The 19,378-nt window shown below is 36.0% G+C and overlaps 1 protein-coding gene across 1 annotated transcript in view; it reads right to left on the bottom strand.

The window, feature by feature from the left end:
* The window catches only part of LRP1B (LDL receptor related protein 1B), a 2,070,284-nt gene that overhangs the window by 75,063 nt on the left and 1,975,843 nt on the right, over nucleotides 1-19,378 (bottom strand). Inside the window, exon 84 of the mRNA XM_043894665.1 lies at nucleotides 11,083-11,244. Within this exon, the coding sequence (XP_043750600.1) occupies nucleotides 11,083-11,244 (162 nt within the window). The remainder of the gene's footprint in view (nucleotides 1-11,082; nucleotides 11,245-19,378) is intronic.

Genomic DNA, 19,378 nt, shown 5'->3' with positions numbered 1-19,378 from the left:
GTTCCTATGTTCTCTAACTGGGCAGATTAGGGAGAATGGCTTCATCTCATTTCTTGGCATTTGTAAAGTTGGACTAAAAATACTAACCTTACAGTGCTCTATGAACATTTGCCATAAAATCATATATTCATATATCAGATAAAATTATGTATTACAGCATATATCTCTGTAGTCAATACATTATATATGTTCAATAATTGTTACTTCTCCTGTCAGCCCTCCCCTGGGAAAATCAAATAGCAAAAGAAAAAGTAAATTTCAAAAGGTTTTCCCTTCTGGGTCTTTGCAAATGCTGTTCCTCCCCCTGCATTGTCTCTTCACCTGGTTAGCTTTTGTTTCTTCTGGTCTTAGCTTAGGTGATAATTCCTCCAAGAAATCTTTTCTATTGGCTAAATTCTGTGTTTTTTCTTGCGTTTTGGTCTTTGTGTTTCCTTGAACTGTTCACTAAAATCATTGCTTCTTTTTCATAATCACGTTAGACTGTAAGTCCTTTGATAGCAAGAAATATATTGGCATCACTGTTTCTTCCATGCCTAACATAGTGATAGTTCGCTGTAAACACCAAAACATGTTCACTGACTAGCTGACTAATGGTATAAAATTGCTCTGGAAGGAAAGTGGTAAAAATAATTTCAAGTGTTTTCACATATGGTAGGTTCAAAAGTATAATTCATAACTTTATAAGTTACTTGATAGACTATGGTTCTTATACCAGTTACAATAGATGATTTTAGGTTATTGTCAGATATTCCAAATTTTATAAATGTGAGATGCTGCTTATGTCTGTACTTACTGGAATCAGTGAGAGTAAATCATACAGGTATATTTTTAATAAACTGAGTTCTAATTGAAATTATAATGATTTTTCAGGCAGGTCACTAGAGGACTTTAAAAACATTAATAAAATGACAAACAGATTGCCATTTGATTTGAATACCTGGCACTTAGACATTGATTGAGTTGATCCTCATTGGCTCCTTTGCCCTAATATCATTGCTGTTTAATTATAAATAACCTCAAATATTGTTGACCTCATAGTTAACATCCAGATTTAAATGAAAAATGCCATGCTTATTATTTTTTTGATGTACACTAGAAATCCTTGCTCCACAACTGCATGAATTGGAGCTATATTTGCTTGACAAAAAGAATACTTAATTTTACTTTTGCCATTATTTATCTATGTCTCTCCTCCCTGGGTGCTGGTGTTAAAATTAATTTGCACTTCAGACCTCAGGATTTTATATTGCCATTAGGGTTGTGAAATGCTTTTACTCAGCACAACTAAGAAATGATGTTTTTACCTCCCACTAATGGACCTTTAATTAGGCACTGTAATGAACCATTCTGTCACTTCTTCATTCATAGAGAGAAGATTTTGAATATGCAAGATACAGTTTTGACAGAACACCAGGTCCATTGAACCTTGCTTACTCACATCTAATAGCTTCTAAATTTATTACACTTTTGTCAACTGTTGGATTTATCATTTTGATGACACTGTCCACAGACTTATTTTGCTGCCAAAACCCAGCATCAACAAACTGCACGGGTGTTTGTTGATATGTTGATCAACAAATCCTGGGGTCCAATTTTGACTATGATATTACTTCTCTGGGACCTTGAGCAAGTTATTTAACCTCTGCCTAAGGATTAATTGGTTAATTTTAATAAGTGCTTTGCTGTAAAGCGTGAGAAGTGCTATGACTGCTAATAGTGATAATAAAATTCTAATGCTGCCTTTTATAACGCATCAGGTTACCTCAGACTTTGATTCTATTAAGTTGCCAATTAAAATATAAGCTAACTTAATTTATTCTCTTGAAGAATACAAATCCTTATAAAGATGGCCACACAGTATTTTTAAAACTTGGTTAAAAAGAAAGTCAAATATATTGATGCTTCAACTTAAAAAAAAAAAGACAAGAAAACAAAGACTGGTGTTCCGTGATGATGGACCAATTGGGAACTGGAAGACCACTCCACACAAAAATACCAGATAACTGTGAGGCAGATATTGCTAGACCGTATAAGACTCTGAAACCTCGGTTCCTTTTTTTTTTTAATTTCAATTTTTTCCTTCTCAAGTAGAAGCTTCTCACTTCGTTAAACTAAAGCTAAACTCTTTGTTCCAATTTCCAGGCATTCAGAAGAATGCCTCCCTGGTCTGGTAAGTCATAAAACATTCAGACCCAGGATGGGACAATCATTAACTCCTGTCCAGCTTATTAAGAAGAACACCAGGGGGACCACTAACTTTTAAATATACATCTGGTCCTTCGACAGTTGCCTGGGGTCAAGGAAAAGGGTCACAGGCTGATGACTCAATGTCAGAGAAAACTTAAAAATTGGGGATAAAAAAAGCCATAAAGATGTCAAATGAGGGACTGTAATCTTCAAACCGATTGGTCAAAAAGGACATATATTAAAGTCATGAACCAACCAAAGATGTACAGATCAATCAATACTAGTAAAAATATAAACTTCTGTAATCCCCACCTTTTTGGGCACTTCACCCTCTCTCAGTGTCTATGCTGAGAGCTTTGTATCTCTATCCTCTAAAACTAAAAACTCTGCCTGTGTGAGTGTTTGTGAGTTTGCGAAGTTCATTCCTTGGCTCTGCGAACAGAACTCAGTTTCCCATTTCAATTGTACTCTGATTAAATGTAGCTTTTATGCATTAAATGGATTATTCTTTTATAAACATGCCTCCAAACTGCTCTCATTTACTTATGTATGATTATGTATCAATATTTGTTTATTAAACAAACACCACTGTTGGGTGTGGTCTAAAAGAGGTGATCCCAGACAAATAAAAGTGAACAGAGCTAAAAAGAAAAATAAAGGAGCAGTCTTGAAAATTTAGAAGAGAGAGAGATTAGTTCAACTTGAGGGTGGTTATGAACTTCAGAAAAGAAATGATTTTTGAGCTGGACAAAAACTGATAGGATTTGGCATTGAGAGATGAAGGTGAGGAGAAATTGCATTTCAAAGGATGAGAAAGTCAGCATGAGAAAGTCACAAAGCCAGGGAAGTTGACCCATGAAGGAGAATAATCCATGTGGTTTTACTTGAATAAAGAGGGGGTGCAAGAACAGCTTGGATAGTAGGTAGGGTTTGTGTTATGTAGGATCTTGGTTGGCATTGCTTGAACATCATTCATTGTGCTCAGAATGTGCTTGGGTCCTATGCAGAGGAGATAAGCCCCCTTGGCTGGTTGTAAGACCCCTGACACTAATAGGCTGTGGGAATCACTGCACTTAAAGAGAGCATGCATATTGGCTTACCCCCAAGGAAGAGTGGACAGGGCAGTTTGAAGCCTCCTGGCTGCTGACTGGCTTTGTTACTGCCTCTGTGCATGCTCCAGGCCTGCGTGCTGCAGGTCACAGGGCAGAATTGGATCTGAGGCTGTCACAACTGGGGAGAAAACTCAACTATAGGAACAGAGGTGACAGCTCCCAGATCAGAGCCCAGATGGGGCAGCCATGGCCATTGTTGAAGCTTACTCAAGTGGTGCACCAGAAGCCACCCAGGTCTCTGAGAGTGCATATCCCACATATGCAGAGAGTCCATGCAGGCCGCAACTGCCCTGCAGTGCAATTCTACAACAGACCAGGGACAATGGAAGCCATAAGAGTATGAAATGAAAATATCTCCTGCCATATCAACAAATGAGAAATGTCACAGCCATCAGTGCTCCCTGGCCTCCAAATGTGAATGAGGGTTCCCAAAATTGTGATCCAGCAAATGCCACCATGCACCATGGTGATTGCTGAGAAGCTGAGGGAATGCAAGAAGCAGTCATCTACCACTCCTTAAGGTAAACAAGGAGACAGGATTTGGCCCCAGATATCTGAGGTGCGTATGAGAGGTATGAATTCAGTGAGTGCAGAGGCTTGCATCGTCCCATACACAGAAAGTTAAATTTCTTAATTTGATATTTGATCTTTGATGTTCAGACTGCCTGCTCCCTTTGTTGTAAACTTGAATATAGCTTGACTCCCCATCCCGCTTCCTTGGAGCAGTGTTCTCAGAGCTACTGAGATGCTGTCTCCTGGGTTCAGAGTCCTAAATATTCCCACCAAATAAAATAACTCTCTACTTTCAGATTATGACTATATTTTTTAGTTGACAGGAATGACTGACTGTGAGAGACTAATGCGGCTCATACCCAAGGCTGCATCTGAGCCGAATGAGGGCGATAACTGCTGATACCTCAGGCAGAGCAGTAGAGACAGCTCAAACCTCTGACTGAGACACGGACTGAGAGCCCATGTTTGACCCTCATGCTTTGAGGTTACCCAACTCTGGGGAGAAGGCCCCAGTCCTGGAAGAGGGGAAAGCACACAGGTAAGTAAAATTGAGGTACCTTGGGGATGACCCTCCCAGCTTTTGCTTCAGTACCTTGGGATTGGATCCCACCTCTCATAGGGCCAATATGTCCATTGATCAGGGGAAAGACTTGCCTCACACTCAGCTTCAGGTGAAGCCCCTCCATCTCTAGTCTGGGCCCCTACCAAGGTGATAGCTGTAGGCACAACCTGAGGAAAGACATGACTTGCACACAAGACAAATCCTGCTCTCCCATCAAAGACTCTGAGCACACACAGCCTGTGCAGGGATGCCTCCACATAAGAGTGCCCTCAAGACTGAAGTAGGCATCTGTTTCACATAACTCATAGAGGAAGAGAAAGCTAAGCAAAATGAAAAAGGAAGGAACTATTCTCAATTGAAAGAACAGGAGAAAAATTCTGAAAAAAATAATGAGACCGAAATAAACAGTTTACCAGATGAATAGTTCAAAGTATCAGTAATAAGAATCTTAATGGAATAAGGAAAATAACAGATGAATACAGTGAAAAATTTCACAAGGAATACAAAAGTATATAAAAAATCTAGTCAGAAATGAGCAATTCAATAATGGAAATAAAAATGCAGTAGAAGAAATGAATAGTAGAGTAAGTAACAGAAAAGAACATAAGTTCTCTGGAAATAGAATATTGGACATCACACAATCAAAACAGCAAAAAAAAAAAAAAAAGGAAATAGTTTAAGAGATCTCTATGATACAGTTAAGCATACCAACATCTGCATTATAAGGATTCCAGGAGGAGACGAGTGAAAGTGATTGAAAATGTATTAGAGGAAATTATGGCTGAAAATCTACAAAACCAGAAGAAGGAAACAGATATCTAGATATAGGAAGCACAGGGTCCCAAATAAGATGAACCCAAACAGACCTACACTCAGACATATAATTAAGTGTTACAAGTTAAAGAGATAATTCTAAAGGCAGTAAGAGACAAACAGAGTCATATATTCTGAAATGCCCATAAAGCTATCAGAAAGGAAATGATAAAGATCAGAGGGTAAACAAATGAAATAGAGATCAAAATAAGAAACCCAATAGAAAAAAATCAGTGAAACCATGAACTGGCTTTTTGATAAATATGAACAAAATCAATAAAGCTTTAACCAAGCTCACCAAGAAGAAAAGAGAGAGGACTCAAAATCAGAAATTAAAGAGGAGGAATGACAACTGATAATACAAAAATATAAAAATCTTAAGAGACTATGACAGTTATAAGCCAACAAATTGGACAATCTAGAAGAAATGGACAATTTTTTAGAAACAAACCAGCTACCAAGATTTAATCAAGAAGAAACAGATAATTTGAAAAGGATGATCACTAGTAGTAAATCAAATTAATAATAATAAAAAATTCTTAAAAGTCCATGATTATATGTTCACAGACCTTATAAGGAAGAGGTAATACACATACTTTTCACGTGGTTCCAAAAAATTGAGGACTCAATGCTTCCACATTCATTCTATGAGGTCATCATTACCTTAACATGAAAACCAGACACGGACAAGACCAAAAAATTAAATAAATAAATAAAAAACCAAGATCTTTGATGAATATTGATGCAAAAATCCTCAATAAAATATTAACTTGTCAAGATGGATTTATTCCAGAGGTACAAGCATTGTTCGATATTTGCAAATTGATCAATTTGATATACCATGAAATGAAAGAAAAAAGTTACATGAGAATCTCAATTAACACATGAAAAGCACTGACAAAATTCAACATCCATTCATTATAAAAAAAAATAAACAAAACTCATCAAAATGATGAGAGAGCATATCTCAACATAATAAAGGCCATGTAAGTCAAAGCCACAGCTAACATCACACTCAACAGTGAAAGAATTTCCTCTAAATTCAGGAACTGAAAATGATGCCTGCTTTCACAACTTTTATTTAGCATAGTATTGGAAGCTCTAGCTACAGCAATTAGACAAGAAAAATAAATAAAAGATACCTGAATCAGAAGGGAAGGGGTAAAGCTATCACTGCAGACGACACGATACTCTATGTAGGCAATCTGAAAGCCTTCACCCAAAAACTATTAGAACTAATAAAGGACACAGATTAATATACAGAAATCTGTTGTTTTTCTATACACTAATAATGGAATATCAAAGAGAAAACAAACAAAAATCCTGTTTACAATCACATCAAGAGAATAAAATATCTAAAAATAAACATGACGAAGGAGGTAAAAGACCTATATTTTGAAAACTAAAATATCATTTAAGGAAACTTAAGATGACACAAGAAATGGAAAGACATCCATGTTCTTGGATTGGAAGAATTAATATTGTTAGAATGGCCAGACTTCTCAAAGCTATTTACAGATACAATGCAATCCCTATCAAAATACCTACCATATTTATCATAGAACTAGAACAAATAATCTTAAAATTTATCAGTCAGTTCAGTTGCTCAGTTGTGTCTGACTCTTTGTGACCCCATAGACTGCTGCATGCCAGGTGTCCCTATCCATCACCAACTCCCGGAGCCTGCTCAACCTCATGTCCATCGAGTCGGTGATGCCATCCAGCCACCTCATCCTCTGTCATCCCCTTGTCCTCTGGCCTTTAATCTTTCCCAGCATCAGGGTCTTTTCCAATGAGTTAGTTCTTTGCATCAGGTGGCTAAAATATTTGAGTTTCAACATCAGCACTTTCAGTGAAATTTCAGTACTGATTTCTTTTAGGATGGACTGATTTGATCTCCTTAACATTTATATGGGACCACAAATGACCCCAAGTTACCAAAGCAATCCTGACTGGGGAAGGCGTGGGGCAACAAGGCTGGATATATAACATTTACAGTCCTCAGACTATATTTCAGACTACAGTAATCAAAACAGTGCAGTATTGGCACAATGGCACAAAAATCAATAGAAAAGAAAGGAGGGCCCAGAAATAATCCCAAGCATCTGCAGTTAATTTACCATAAATGAGGCGAGAACATACATGGAGAAAAGACAGTCTCTTCAACAAGTGGTGGTGAAAATGTTGAACTGCTATATGAAAAACAATGCAATAAGAACACTTATACCACATGTAAAATTAAACTCGAAGTGGTTTAAAGATCTAATATAAAGCCTGAAACCATAGGACTGCTCTTTGACCTAAACTGTAGGAATATTTTTTGGATCTGTTCTAAGGCAAAATAAAAAAACAAAAACCAAAAATAAACAAATGGGACCTAATTAAACTTAAAAGCTTCTGCAAAACAGAGGAAACCACTGACAAAATGAAAAGATTACCTACTGAATGGGAGAAAATATTTGCAAATGATATGATCAGTTAGGAGTTTATGTTGAACATGTATAAATGCTCACATAACTCAATGTTAAAAAAAAACAAACAACCTGATTGAAAAATGAGCTGAAGATCTGAAAAGAAATTTTTCTAAAAAGACATACAGAAGGCTAACACAAAAAGATGCTGATCACCACTATTAGAGAAATGCATATCAAGACAATGAGTTATTACCTCACACCTGTCAGAAAAACTATCATCAAAAAGTCTACAAATAACAAAATTTGGCAAGGACATGGAGAAAAAGGAACCTTCCTACACTGTGAGTGGGAATGTAAATTGGTCCAGCCACAATGGAAAACCGTGTGAAGTTTCCTCCAAAAATTAAAATTAGCACTGCCATATGACCCAGCTTTTCTACATTGGGTATACATCTGGAAAAAAATACAAGCACTAATTTGAAAATATATATGCACCCCAATGCCCACAGCAGCACCATTTATAACATACAAGATGAAGCAACCCAAATGTCCATCAATAGAAGAATAAAGAAAATGTCTCTATACAGTGGAATGCTAGCCAAGAAAAACAATGAAATTCTGCCATTTGCAGCAATGTGGATGAACCTAGAGAATATTAATTTTGGTGATGTAAGACAGACAGAGAAGGACAAATACTGTATATCACTTGTACATGGAATCTAAAGAATAAAACAAATAAATGCATATAACAAAATAAACAGACTCATGGATATAGAAAACGAACTAGTAGTTCGAACTAGTAGTTACCAGTGAGGAAAGGAAAGGGGGAAGGGGCATGATAGGGGTCTGAGATTAACAGATATAAGCTACTATGTATAAAATACACAAGCAACAAGGACACCTTATACAGCACAGGGAGTTATAATCATTATTTTGTAATAATTTTAATGGCACATAATCTAAAAATTACCAAATCATTATGCTGTAATTAATATAATATTATAGAACAACTATATTTTAATTAGAAAAACAAACAATGAGCAGAGAAATAAAGTTGTATGTAGAAAGGGATGTGAGCACAAAGGAGTTTTTAAAGAAAGGATTCAGTTCAGTTCAGTTCAGTTGCTCAGCCATGTCCAACTCTTTGTGACCCCATGAACTGCAGCATGCCAGGCCTGCCCATCCATCATCAATTGCCAGAGTCTACCAAAACCCATGTCCATTGAGTTGGTGATGCCATCCAACCATCTCATCCTTTGTCGTCCCCTTCTCCTCCTGCCCTCAATCTTTCCCAGTATCAGGGTCTTTTCAAATGAGTCAGCTCTTTGTATCAGGTGGCCAAAGTATTGGAGCTTCAGCTCAACATCAGTCCTTCCAGTGAACACCCAGGACTGATCTCCTTTAGGATGGACTGGTTGGATCTCCTTGCAGTCCCAGGGACTCTCAGGAGTTTTCTCCAACACCACAATTCAAAAGCATCAATTCTTCGGCGCTCAGCTTTCTTTATAGTCCAACTCTTATATCCATACATGACTACTGGAAAAACCATAGCCTTGACTAGGCAGTGAAAAAATATTGATAAAACAAAAGAAAGAAGGACAGTTGTATAAATGTGTCTATGAGTACTGGTTCAAAACTGGTTCAATACTTGGGAGTATGTCAAGGCTGTACATAGTCACCATGCTTATTTAACTTGTATGCAGAGTACATCATGAAAAACGTTGGAATGGGTGAATCACAAGCTTGAATCAAGATTGCCTGGAGAAATATCAACAATCTCAGATATGCAGATGATACCACTCTAATGGCAGAAAGTGAAGAGGAACTAAAGAAGCTCTTGATGAAAGTGAAAGAGGAGAGCGAAAAAGCTGGCTTAAAACTCAATATTCCAAAAACTAAGATGATGGCATCTGGTCCCATCATTTCATGGCAAATATGTGGGGAAAAAGTTGAAATAGTAACAGATTTTATTTTCTTGGGCTCCAAAATTACTGCAGAGAGTAACTGCAGCCATGAAATTAAAAGACACTTGCTCCTTGGAAAAAAAATCTATGACAAACCTAGACAGCATACTAAAATGCAGAGACATCACTTCATTGGCAAAGGTCTGTATAGTCAAAGCTATGTTTTTTGTTTTTGTTTTTTTTCAAAGCTATGTTTTTTTACCAGTAGTTATGTATGGATGTGAGAGTTGAATCATAAAGAAGGCTGAGTGCCAAAGAATTGATGCTTTCAAATTGTGGTCCTGGAGAAGACTCTTGAGAGTCCCTTGGGCAGCAAGGAGATCAAACTAGTCAATCTTAAAGGAAATTAACCCTGAGTATTCATTAGAAGGACTGGTGCTGAGCTGAAACTCCAATACTTTGAACACCTGATGCGAAGAGCTGACTCATTGGAAAAGACCCTGATGCTGGGAAAGATTGAGGACTGGAGGAGAAGGGGGTGACAGAGGATGAGATGTTTGGATGGCATCATCGACTCAGTGTACATGAGTTTGAGCAAACTCTGGGAGACAGTGAAGAACAGGGAAGCCTGGTGTGCTGCAGTCCATGGGGTCGCAAAGAATTGGTCATGACTTAGCCACTAAACAACAATGAATAGTTAAGAGGCATCTAAACTAGGAATGGACAGGATAGCATTAGACACAGTAAGGGTCCCTAGTCATAAGAAAGAAGACAGAAGGTGAAGCACAGGACAAAGTAGCTTGAGGGATATGGTGGTGGGAGCTTGGGGTCATTTTGTGTATGTCTCTGTATGTGTGTTCAGTCACTCTGTTGTATATGATTCTTTGTGACACCGTGGACTGTAGCCCATCAGGTTCCTCTGTCCATGGAATTTTCCAGGCAAGAATACTGAAGCAAGTTGCCATTTCCTACTCCAGAGGATCTTCCCAGCTCAGGGATCAAACCCACACTCTTGAGTCTCCTGCGTTGGCAGATGGATTCTTTACCACTGCACCACCTAAGCAATGAAATAGGCTGGGAATAAAGTTAGGGCACAGGTATTGGGGGTTTGAGGGGAAAAGAGAAGATGTAACATAGACATTTAGAAGGGTGAATGGATTCATGAAATATAGTAGAAACCATAGTAAGTGCCCATATGACATTAGTGACAAAAATTCCAGTTAGAGCAGTCTACTTTTTTTTTTTTTTTCCAGTTGCATTCAGCAGTAAGGTGCCAGTTCAGGACAGATAAGAATTGGATTTAGCAATGGTGATAGCTTACTAGGAAAGCAAAAGAGAGGGGAGGAGGGAGTAAATAATTATAATGATGGACTGTGGAATCTAAGCTAAAAAAAGAAGAAACAGAATCTTTAAAATAAGAGATGGGTGAGGAACCATGAAAAAAATGATTAGATGTGGGGTGACAGAGGGGGTGGACCTGAAAACTAGGGGGTGGCTGAAACTGAGGTGATGAGATGACTTAACGAACACCTTACAGCCTGTCGTCATACTGCCTCCCGGGGGTTGTTTTTACTTACAGTACTGACATCTGTCTCCCGTGTGTTCAGGCTGGCAGTGGCAATAAGGCTGGTTCCCAGCAGTAACACTGCAGGTCCCTCCATTTTGACAAAAGTCCTCACAGACTGTCTTACCACAGTTTGGTCCAGTGAACCCCAGCGCACAGCTGCACGCGGGTCTCCCTATTGAAAAAAAAAAAAAAAACGAAAAGAAAATGAGTTGACAAAATTGTTTACCGACATGGAATCCTTGCTAAGTAAGAATCAGGAAGTCAGTATTCTGGGCAAAATTTGTCCATTGCTTATTCTGTGACTTCACACGGTAACATGACCTCTTTGGGTCCTAGCTTGCCCATGTTCCAACGAAACATAGATTAGAAGATAACTCAAGTTTATATTGGGTAAAATGGTCAGAGCTCATTTTATGAACAATTCTATATGCATACGTGTGTTTTATGCTTTGAAGTGCTTATCTTCTTCTTTTGTACTTCTCTTTTCATGCCCATTTTACTTTTTTAAAAAAATGTAAACTTTTTATTTTGTTTTGGGGTATAGCCAACTAACAATGTTGTGGTATAATTTAAGAAGAACAGTGAAGGAACTCAGCCATATATATACATGCATCCATTCTCCCCCAGTCTCCTCTCCCATCCAGGTTGGCACATAACATTGAGCAGAGTTCTACCATACCATAGGTCCTTGTTGTTATATCATAAGTGCTTGTTTATGCATTTTAAATATAGCAGTGTGCAATGACCTTCCCAAAGTCCCTAACTATCCCTTCCCCCCAGCAACCATAAGTACATTTTCTAAGTCTGTGAGTCTCTGTTTTGTAAGTAAGTTCATTTGTATAATGTCATTTTGCTTTTTAAATTATTTTTGTTCTACTCATGTGGTAATGCAGATTCTTTTGGCCATTAAACTATAAAATAGAGACAATCATATTTCTCAGTGTTCAATCATCATGTACTAATCACTGCTATAACTATATAAAATATTAGTTTAAGTTTATTATAAATAAATATTTCAATAAATTTAAAGTGGTCATATCATCTATAATAAGATTTATGAATATTAGTTATTTTATTTGATATAATAAATACATATATTACATTTAGTTTATAAGCACTTACTGAATCCTATTTTATTTCATTTTATATCTTTATTCATAGTAAAGGACTGTCATTTGCAGTCTACTAAGCTGAGTTAAGAAATCTAATGTTAACAGCACACACTAGCAAATCTTACAGACCTTCTTTGGATATCTTACTTTATTTGTTTTATGGGAACTTACATCGTAATGAAAGGTGAATAGTTCTTTCAAGTGTTTAGAGCATAACACAATTAACTGCTACAGCAAGAAAGTCTCTCTAATTGCCTGGACTGTCAAGAACTGAGTAGAAAATGAAGTCCAGGGCTAGGTCTATAGGAGAGGTGAAGGACAACAAAGCAAAATGAAAGGCTGCCATTTGTAATGGGGGCAGAATAAAGTTTAGAGGCTGTAAAAATATTAACCCACAACATAAAAGGGAATAAAAAGGAAATTCAATTATAGATCTCAATTAACTATGACTCAGAAAATGTCATTCCATTGTCTAGTATCAGAGAATATCCAACCATCTCCTCTTTCACCATTATAGACAAGCAACATAATTAAAATGGTCAGTAAAATGCATGAGGACAAGGGCTAAGACTTGAAGTGTGAAACTGATAAGAGTTGTTTTTTTTTTTTTTTTTTTTTTTTGCTGTTGCCATAGATTCTACATTGAAGGACAATTCTATACATATATATTTTTGAAAACCATTATTCTTAAAATGAATAAAATAAAATGAATGAAAGTCCACAATTGGACTTTGAATTGAAGGTCACAATTTATTTATTTTACTTTGAAAGGACTCCACACATTTATAAATGCTAGAAGGTATTGCTTCTCAATGAAGAAAGTTATATACATTTTTGCAGTGGGTAACCATTGCTTTAAAACTTATTTACACATGTTTTTAGTTTGGTGGCAAATAAATGCCTACTAAAAGGTTGAGAAACAAGGTAAATTATATACATAATAAAGATGAGCAACCTCATATTTATTTATTGCCAGAAAACAGTTTTAAAACTTTTAGCCAAATATTTTTCTTTTAAAGATGGTGAATTTTCCAGCTGTCGCTTACATATAGGCAAACTATCTTCATTGGAACAATGGTGAGTTAAAAAGTAAGAGACACAAACAAGAGAATAAATAGTGGTAGAAGATGAAGAGGACAGATGATTGTTAGAACACGATCACTAAGGAAAATGAAAGCCTTGAATAAAAGAGGTAATAACTCTATATCAACAGGGACCAATGGATAACTTACAGAGAAACAGAACATATAATCAGGAACACAAATAATTATGAGTTAAATGTGAAACAAACAGTACAGAAAGTATGTCAAAAGTCAAAGTCAAAGTGTTAGTTGCTCAGCCGTGTCTGACTCTTCGCAAGCCCTAGGACCATAGCCTACCAGACTCCTGCATCCATGGGATTTCCCAGGCATGAATACTGGAGTGGGTTGGAATTCCCTTCTCCAGGGGATCTTTCCAACCCAGGGATCGAACCTGGGTCTCCTGCATTGCATGCAGATTATTTACTGCCCAAGCTACCAGGGAAGCACAGAAAGTATAGGAGAAATCAAAACGCATTAGGGCAATCAGAAAAAGTGCCTTATGAAGATAGGACTTAGACATTGTAGATTTATGTTTTTCTACCTTACTTTCTAGGTTTTTTTTTTTTCTTTTTTATACTAGGAGTGAAAAAAAAATACTGTAAAATGATAGAAGTTTGAAAGAAATAAACCCAACCTGCTAAGGCACTTGAAAATTCCTCTGTTCCCGTTACTCAGAGAAATGACACCATGCTTCGTCTCATCTACAGCTGTTTTGAAACCAGGGCAGAGTGACCAGGTTGTCCCCCACCTAGCATATGCTTCACATCATGTAAAATCTACCTGACTTATTTTCAAAAAGCTCCTCTTCCTCTTCCTTTGAAGAGAAGATTTATTTTTGACAAGTATAAATCTTCGTATTCAAGAGAATATTATCTAACTTGAAACAGTGTGGTGATATAGCAGATCTTTGGTTTGCTGATGGGAAATGAACCATCTGTTGCAGAATTTTATAATGGGCTCCATCTAATATTTCCAAGAACTTCTCTGGGTACACCCTAACTAACTAGCTGCATTGGGTTCATTTTATAAAGATTTTTTAGGTAGCCGAATTAGATTTTGACATTTGAAAAGGAAACAGTACTGTTACAATGACTAAGGTATCAATAGAGATTTATAGCAGTGATACATGGGGAGTTGACAGCCTGCTTTAAAACTTATTTTCAATCAGAAAGAGCATCAGTTGACATGAGGAAGAAGTGAGAGGAAGAGCTTCCTGGCTCTAATCAGACTACTTTCTACAGCATTCTTAGCTCAGACTTTAATAGTGTATGCTGTCAGATGCCTGGATTTATAGACTATCTATGTCAGTCACTGGTGTGGGACCATGGGCAAATATCAGCTCTGTCTATTTCCTCATGTGTAATGGGGCCATATATAGTACCTACTTCATGAGGTGGTTGTGCAGAATCAGAGAGAAAAAGTGAGAAATACATATAACTGTGCCAGGTACATAAGGCGCTCAGTTACATTTTAGCTCTAAATATTATTGTTATTCCTTCTGACATTCACTGCTTACAGGTATGACTTAGTGGCTACATCTACAAAGACACTGAAATATTTTAGAAAAATCATTCTGAAAATGTCCTTAGATTACACACTGTATCTCCATTATTCATTTCAGATACAATTAAATTTGAATATATTTGTATGGCAGTGATGGGGTAAAACAGGAATTCTACACCAACTTTATCTCACACTCTATATTTTTCAAACATTGATGAATGAGTCTTCTCTTTTTTCCTTCCAAACATGCTTGATCCTACCCATTAAAAGAAAGAACACACACAGCACAAAAACAAACCTAATACTTGTATAACCTCAAATATTGGTACACTCTCGAGCTTTTTTCAAAAGAAACCTACACTTACTGCTTTCAACTCTACCAATATATGACAAATAAAATCTTCGATCATAAAGTCACTCCAATCCTTCACTTGGTTTGTAGTTTTATTTTTTAATACACTTAACCTGTTGCATCGCTTTGTTCTCTCTGAAGAGAAGCCAGATCTCTCAATATGTAAGTGTTCGTCATACAATCATTTCTGATTCCCTCTTGGTAAGAAAGGGTTAGGAATGGAAAAGTTAATGTTGGTGCTGTCTTTATTGTATATTTATGTACCCTTGCAAAGCTACCCTTTAATCTCTTGATCGCTAAATCCACTGATTTCTTCTCAATCATCCTCCTCCTCAAATTTTCTCCATAATTTTACATTTACTAAATACCTACACTTAAAAATTTTCTCTCCACTTGGCTTCTAAGACACTAGCATTGTTGATTTCTCTGTATTTTTTCTGACTGCTCTTTAACAATTGCATTTATGTTCTCTTTCTGTCTAACAGAAAATATTTGTCCAAGCCTCTTTCTGGTGATATTATTCAATTTCTCAGCTGGGATAATCATCTCTCTATCTGAATGTCTTGGTCTTGATTTTCTGACTCTGGGTTCATTCTCCTTAAGTTTCAAGACCTCCATTTTCACTCTGTTTTATGTCCCTGCAAGGATATCTCTAGCTGTTCAATAGGTTAATCTATTCCTCCCATGACTCCCTAAGAGAGAAAAGAAAATTCTTCTTATAAACATTGTCCTCAGTGGCACACACATGATTTCACTAGACTAGAAGCTCTACCAGTGCCACATTCAGGTCCACACTGTATGTTAACAAGGTGTCTTGCTAGATGTACACATACAATACATAGAGATTAATGTAGTTACATTGGGCTTCCCTGGTAGCTCAGTAGTAAAGAATCTGCCTGCTAATGCAGGAGATGCAGGTTTGATCTCTGGATCAGGAAGGTCCCCTGGAGAAGGAAATAACAACCCACTCAGTATTCATGGGAAACCCCATGGAGAGAGGAGCCTGGCAGACTACAGTCCATGGGGTCACAAAAAAGTCAGACATGACAGTGACTAAACAACAATAACAATGTAGTTATGCTGTTCTGTTTATAAATAAATGAAAGCTTATACCTTTCTAGAGGACTTTTTCTGATGTGGACCATTTTTAGTCTTTATTGAGTTTCTTATAGTATTACTTCTGTTTTATGTTTCAGTATTTTGGCCATGAGGCATGCGGGATTCTAGCTTCTTGACCAGGGATCAAAACAGCACCCCCTGCGTTGGAAGGTGAAGTCTTAATTACTGGCCCACCAGTGAAGTCCCTAGTTACTTATATCTTAAAACTGCTGCACCAACTTTTCATACAACATAAATTAATAATAAAATAGAAATTTAACTAGGTGCCAGTAATAACTGATGTCAAATATGGTAAATAAAAAACTACAATCACTATAGTCAATGATAAATATTATTAAGCAATATCCATCAGTACAACTAAATATGATAATGCTCAAAAGAAAATATGGAAATACCTTGGAATTTCAGAGAGTTCTTTAAATTTCATTGTTCTTGCATGGCCCTTATATAGCAAAATTCACAGTCTGAATAAAAATGGTTGATTCTAAAATATTTCATAAGAATACAGTACAGTGTTAAGTCGTTCAGTCATGTCTGACCTTATGACCTTTATGACCTTATGCTCAACAGGCTCCTCTGTTCATGGAATTCTCCAGGCTAGTATACTGGAGTGGGTAGCCGTTCCCTTCTCCAGGGTATCTTCCCAACCCTGGGATTGAACCCAAGTCTCCCACGTTGCGGGCAGATTCTTTACCATCTGAGTCACCAGGGGAGCCCTTTGTAAGACTATTTAATAGTAATTAAATAAATTTGGTACAAAGTTGAATTCCTTTTTTTAAAATGTCAGGTAGACCTAAGAAAGAGACCTTGTTAGATATTTATTATGCAGCTTTGGAAAATTTAGATTTCCTCACTGGATTTCATTCTGCATCTCATTTTATAAAATGAGAGCAATGCCTACCACATGCTGGTAAAACACTTGGCAGAATATCTGCCACATAACAAGTCTCAATAATCAGTAGATTTACTATTAACAGTAATGTTAGTGTTTGGTTTTGCCATTACTATTAGTATTATATTTGCCTCTGTTAAGAAACTCCATATGGATTCCTGATGCATCTTTTTCCCATATTAATTTTTTTTTTCCATATTCATTCTTTTGAACAAAAAATGTCTACAGGTGATCTACCTGTAGGTCTATATATATCAATTCAGCATAGCATATTTTAATATAATAACAATGAAATCTTTTCTATTATATAGATAAGTAATTACATAGATTTTATAAAAACTTGTTAGTAATCCCTGATAAATGACCATTGACTTTATATGACATGGTTATGATTTATATCTAGATAAATGAATCTATAACATCTTTAATTATATACTCACAGTAATTTGCTTGATATGAGCAGAGACAATGCTAATGATTTTCAGTGATCATAGATGATGTCTTAGGGAACTGACATAATATAGATTCTCAAATTAGTTTTCTTATTTAATCAAACTCACTAGCTTACATCTAAAATACGCCACATAGACTGTTTCAATTTAAGTAAAATTACAATGTAGGAATTTACAAGAATCCTTGACATTTAAATTAATAATTCAGTTACAGGAGCCACTATAATAAACATGACAATAATTATGTTTGTAAAATTTTCAAAATGGTATACTTATTGAATGTATATTCAATATAGCATTACTACATATTTAGTAATTTTAGAGCAAAATTTGCTGGGTAGCTTGACTAAAAGTAATAGGTTTCTAAAAGCATGTATTTTCATTTGACTATTATTAAGGTATATGTATTATTAAGGTATACTTTTCAATAACTTTACATAATACTGTGTGTCTTTAAAAGCTAGGCTTATTTAACAAACAGTTTTTAAGTTGGTTATAAAAATGTTATTCATCAGTTTGATTTAATTGATATTATATGATTTTAGTAGGCAAAATAACCTTTCTGCTCACTATTGAACAAATAAATTATAACCCCTTTTTTCTACCTAAACTCACCATTTGAAATGTGTGGTTTACTAAATATTTGGTAGTAACCTATAAGCGAAAAGAATATACATATATCTGAATGACTTTGTTGTATACCTGAAACTAATACAACATGATAAATTAGTTATACTTCAATAAAATTTTTTAAAAAATATGTGTTTAAGAAAGAAATGTCTGATCAATTGCCACAAAGGAATGTTGGCAAAAGTAATTACATGTGAATTTCTTTTTTTTTTTTTTTAACATGTGAATTTCTTAAGAGGGTATGACTGTACTCATTATTTTTGATAGGTAGATAACTGCTAGTGAACATCATTGGTTGGTTCTCTTTAAGCAATTTACTTGAATTCATACTTATTTGTCTATGTGAACCATGCTGCTTACCCTATTTAATTGGATCTTGTGCTTGTAAATTTTTGTCCCTGGTTATAACATTTTATACCTGACTAGTCTTCTATGTATACAGTCATTATTTAGTTTGACATACACATTCTATCTGAGCAACAAAAGGATTTGACATTTAAGCTGCAGAACATATTGAAACACATTTACATTCAATGCTCTTCTCTGAAAGTACTATGTAAAAGGTACATATTCTTTACTCACATCTTTACTATTTGGGCAAAAGCTACATTCTTATTTCTTCCCACAGAATAAAATAATAAGCTGAGAGATAAATCACCATAGCATTATTCAGTTACTTACAGTAATGCAATCAGAAAGCCCATCTCCTGACCTCTAATCCCCAAGACTACACTCCTTTGTGAAATCTGTCTTCACTTTCACTTAGATTCAAGTAATAAAAGTTTTGAATGCTTTAAAAAATCGCTAGTCTTTTTGATAAAGAGGTTTGACATTCTATTTTCCACTTAATATAATGTTTTCTTGGACTGAACGTGAGTGCCCATTTATACATAATTTTACCAAGTTGACTAAAGCTGTCGGGTTGTCTTAAGTATCACAAAGGTTACAGAGAACTATGCAGCAAAGCCTGACAGGGAAAAGAAAGAACTGGGCTTTATCGAACTCCCTCCCAGTTAGTACTTAATATATTCTGACATGTTTCAAATTGTAGGTCACAATCTATTTATACTTCTGGAAAGTTCATTCTCAGCCAGCATTGTGGAAATGAGATTGAAACATTTTTGTCTTTTCCATGAATACAAGTAAGCCAACTCAAGGCTTCTG

This window comes from Cervus elaphus, chromosome 33 (genome assembly GCF_910594005.1).
Source record: "Cervus elaphus chromosome 33, mCerEla1.1, whole genome shotgun sequence".
Taxonomy (NCBI): Eukaryota; Metazoa; Chordata; class Mammalia; order Artiodactyla; family Cervidae; genus Cervus; species Cervus elaphus.
Note: the sequence above shows the minus strand (reverse complement) of the source record. Positions and strands in the feature narration are given on the sequence as shown.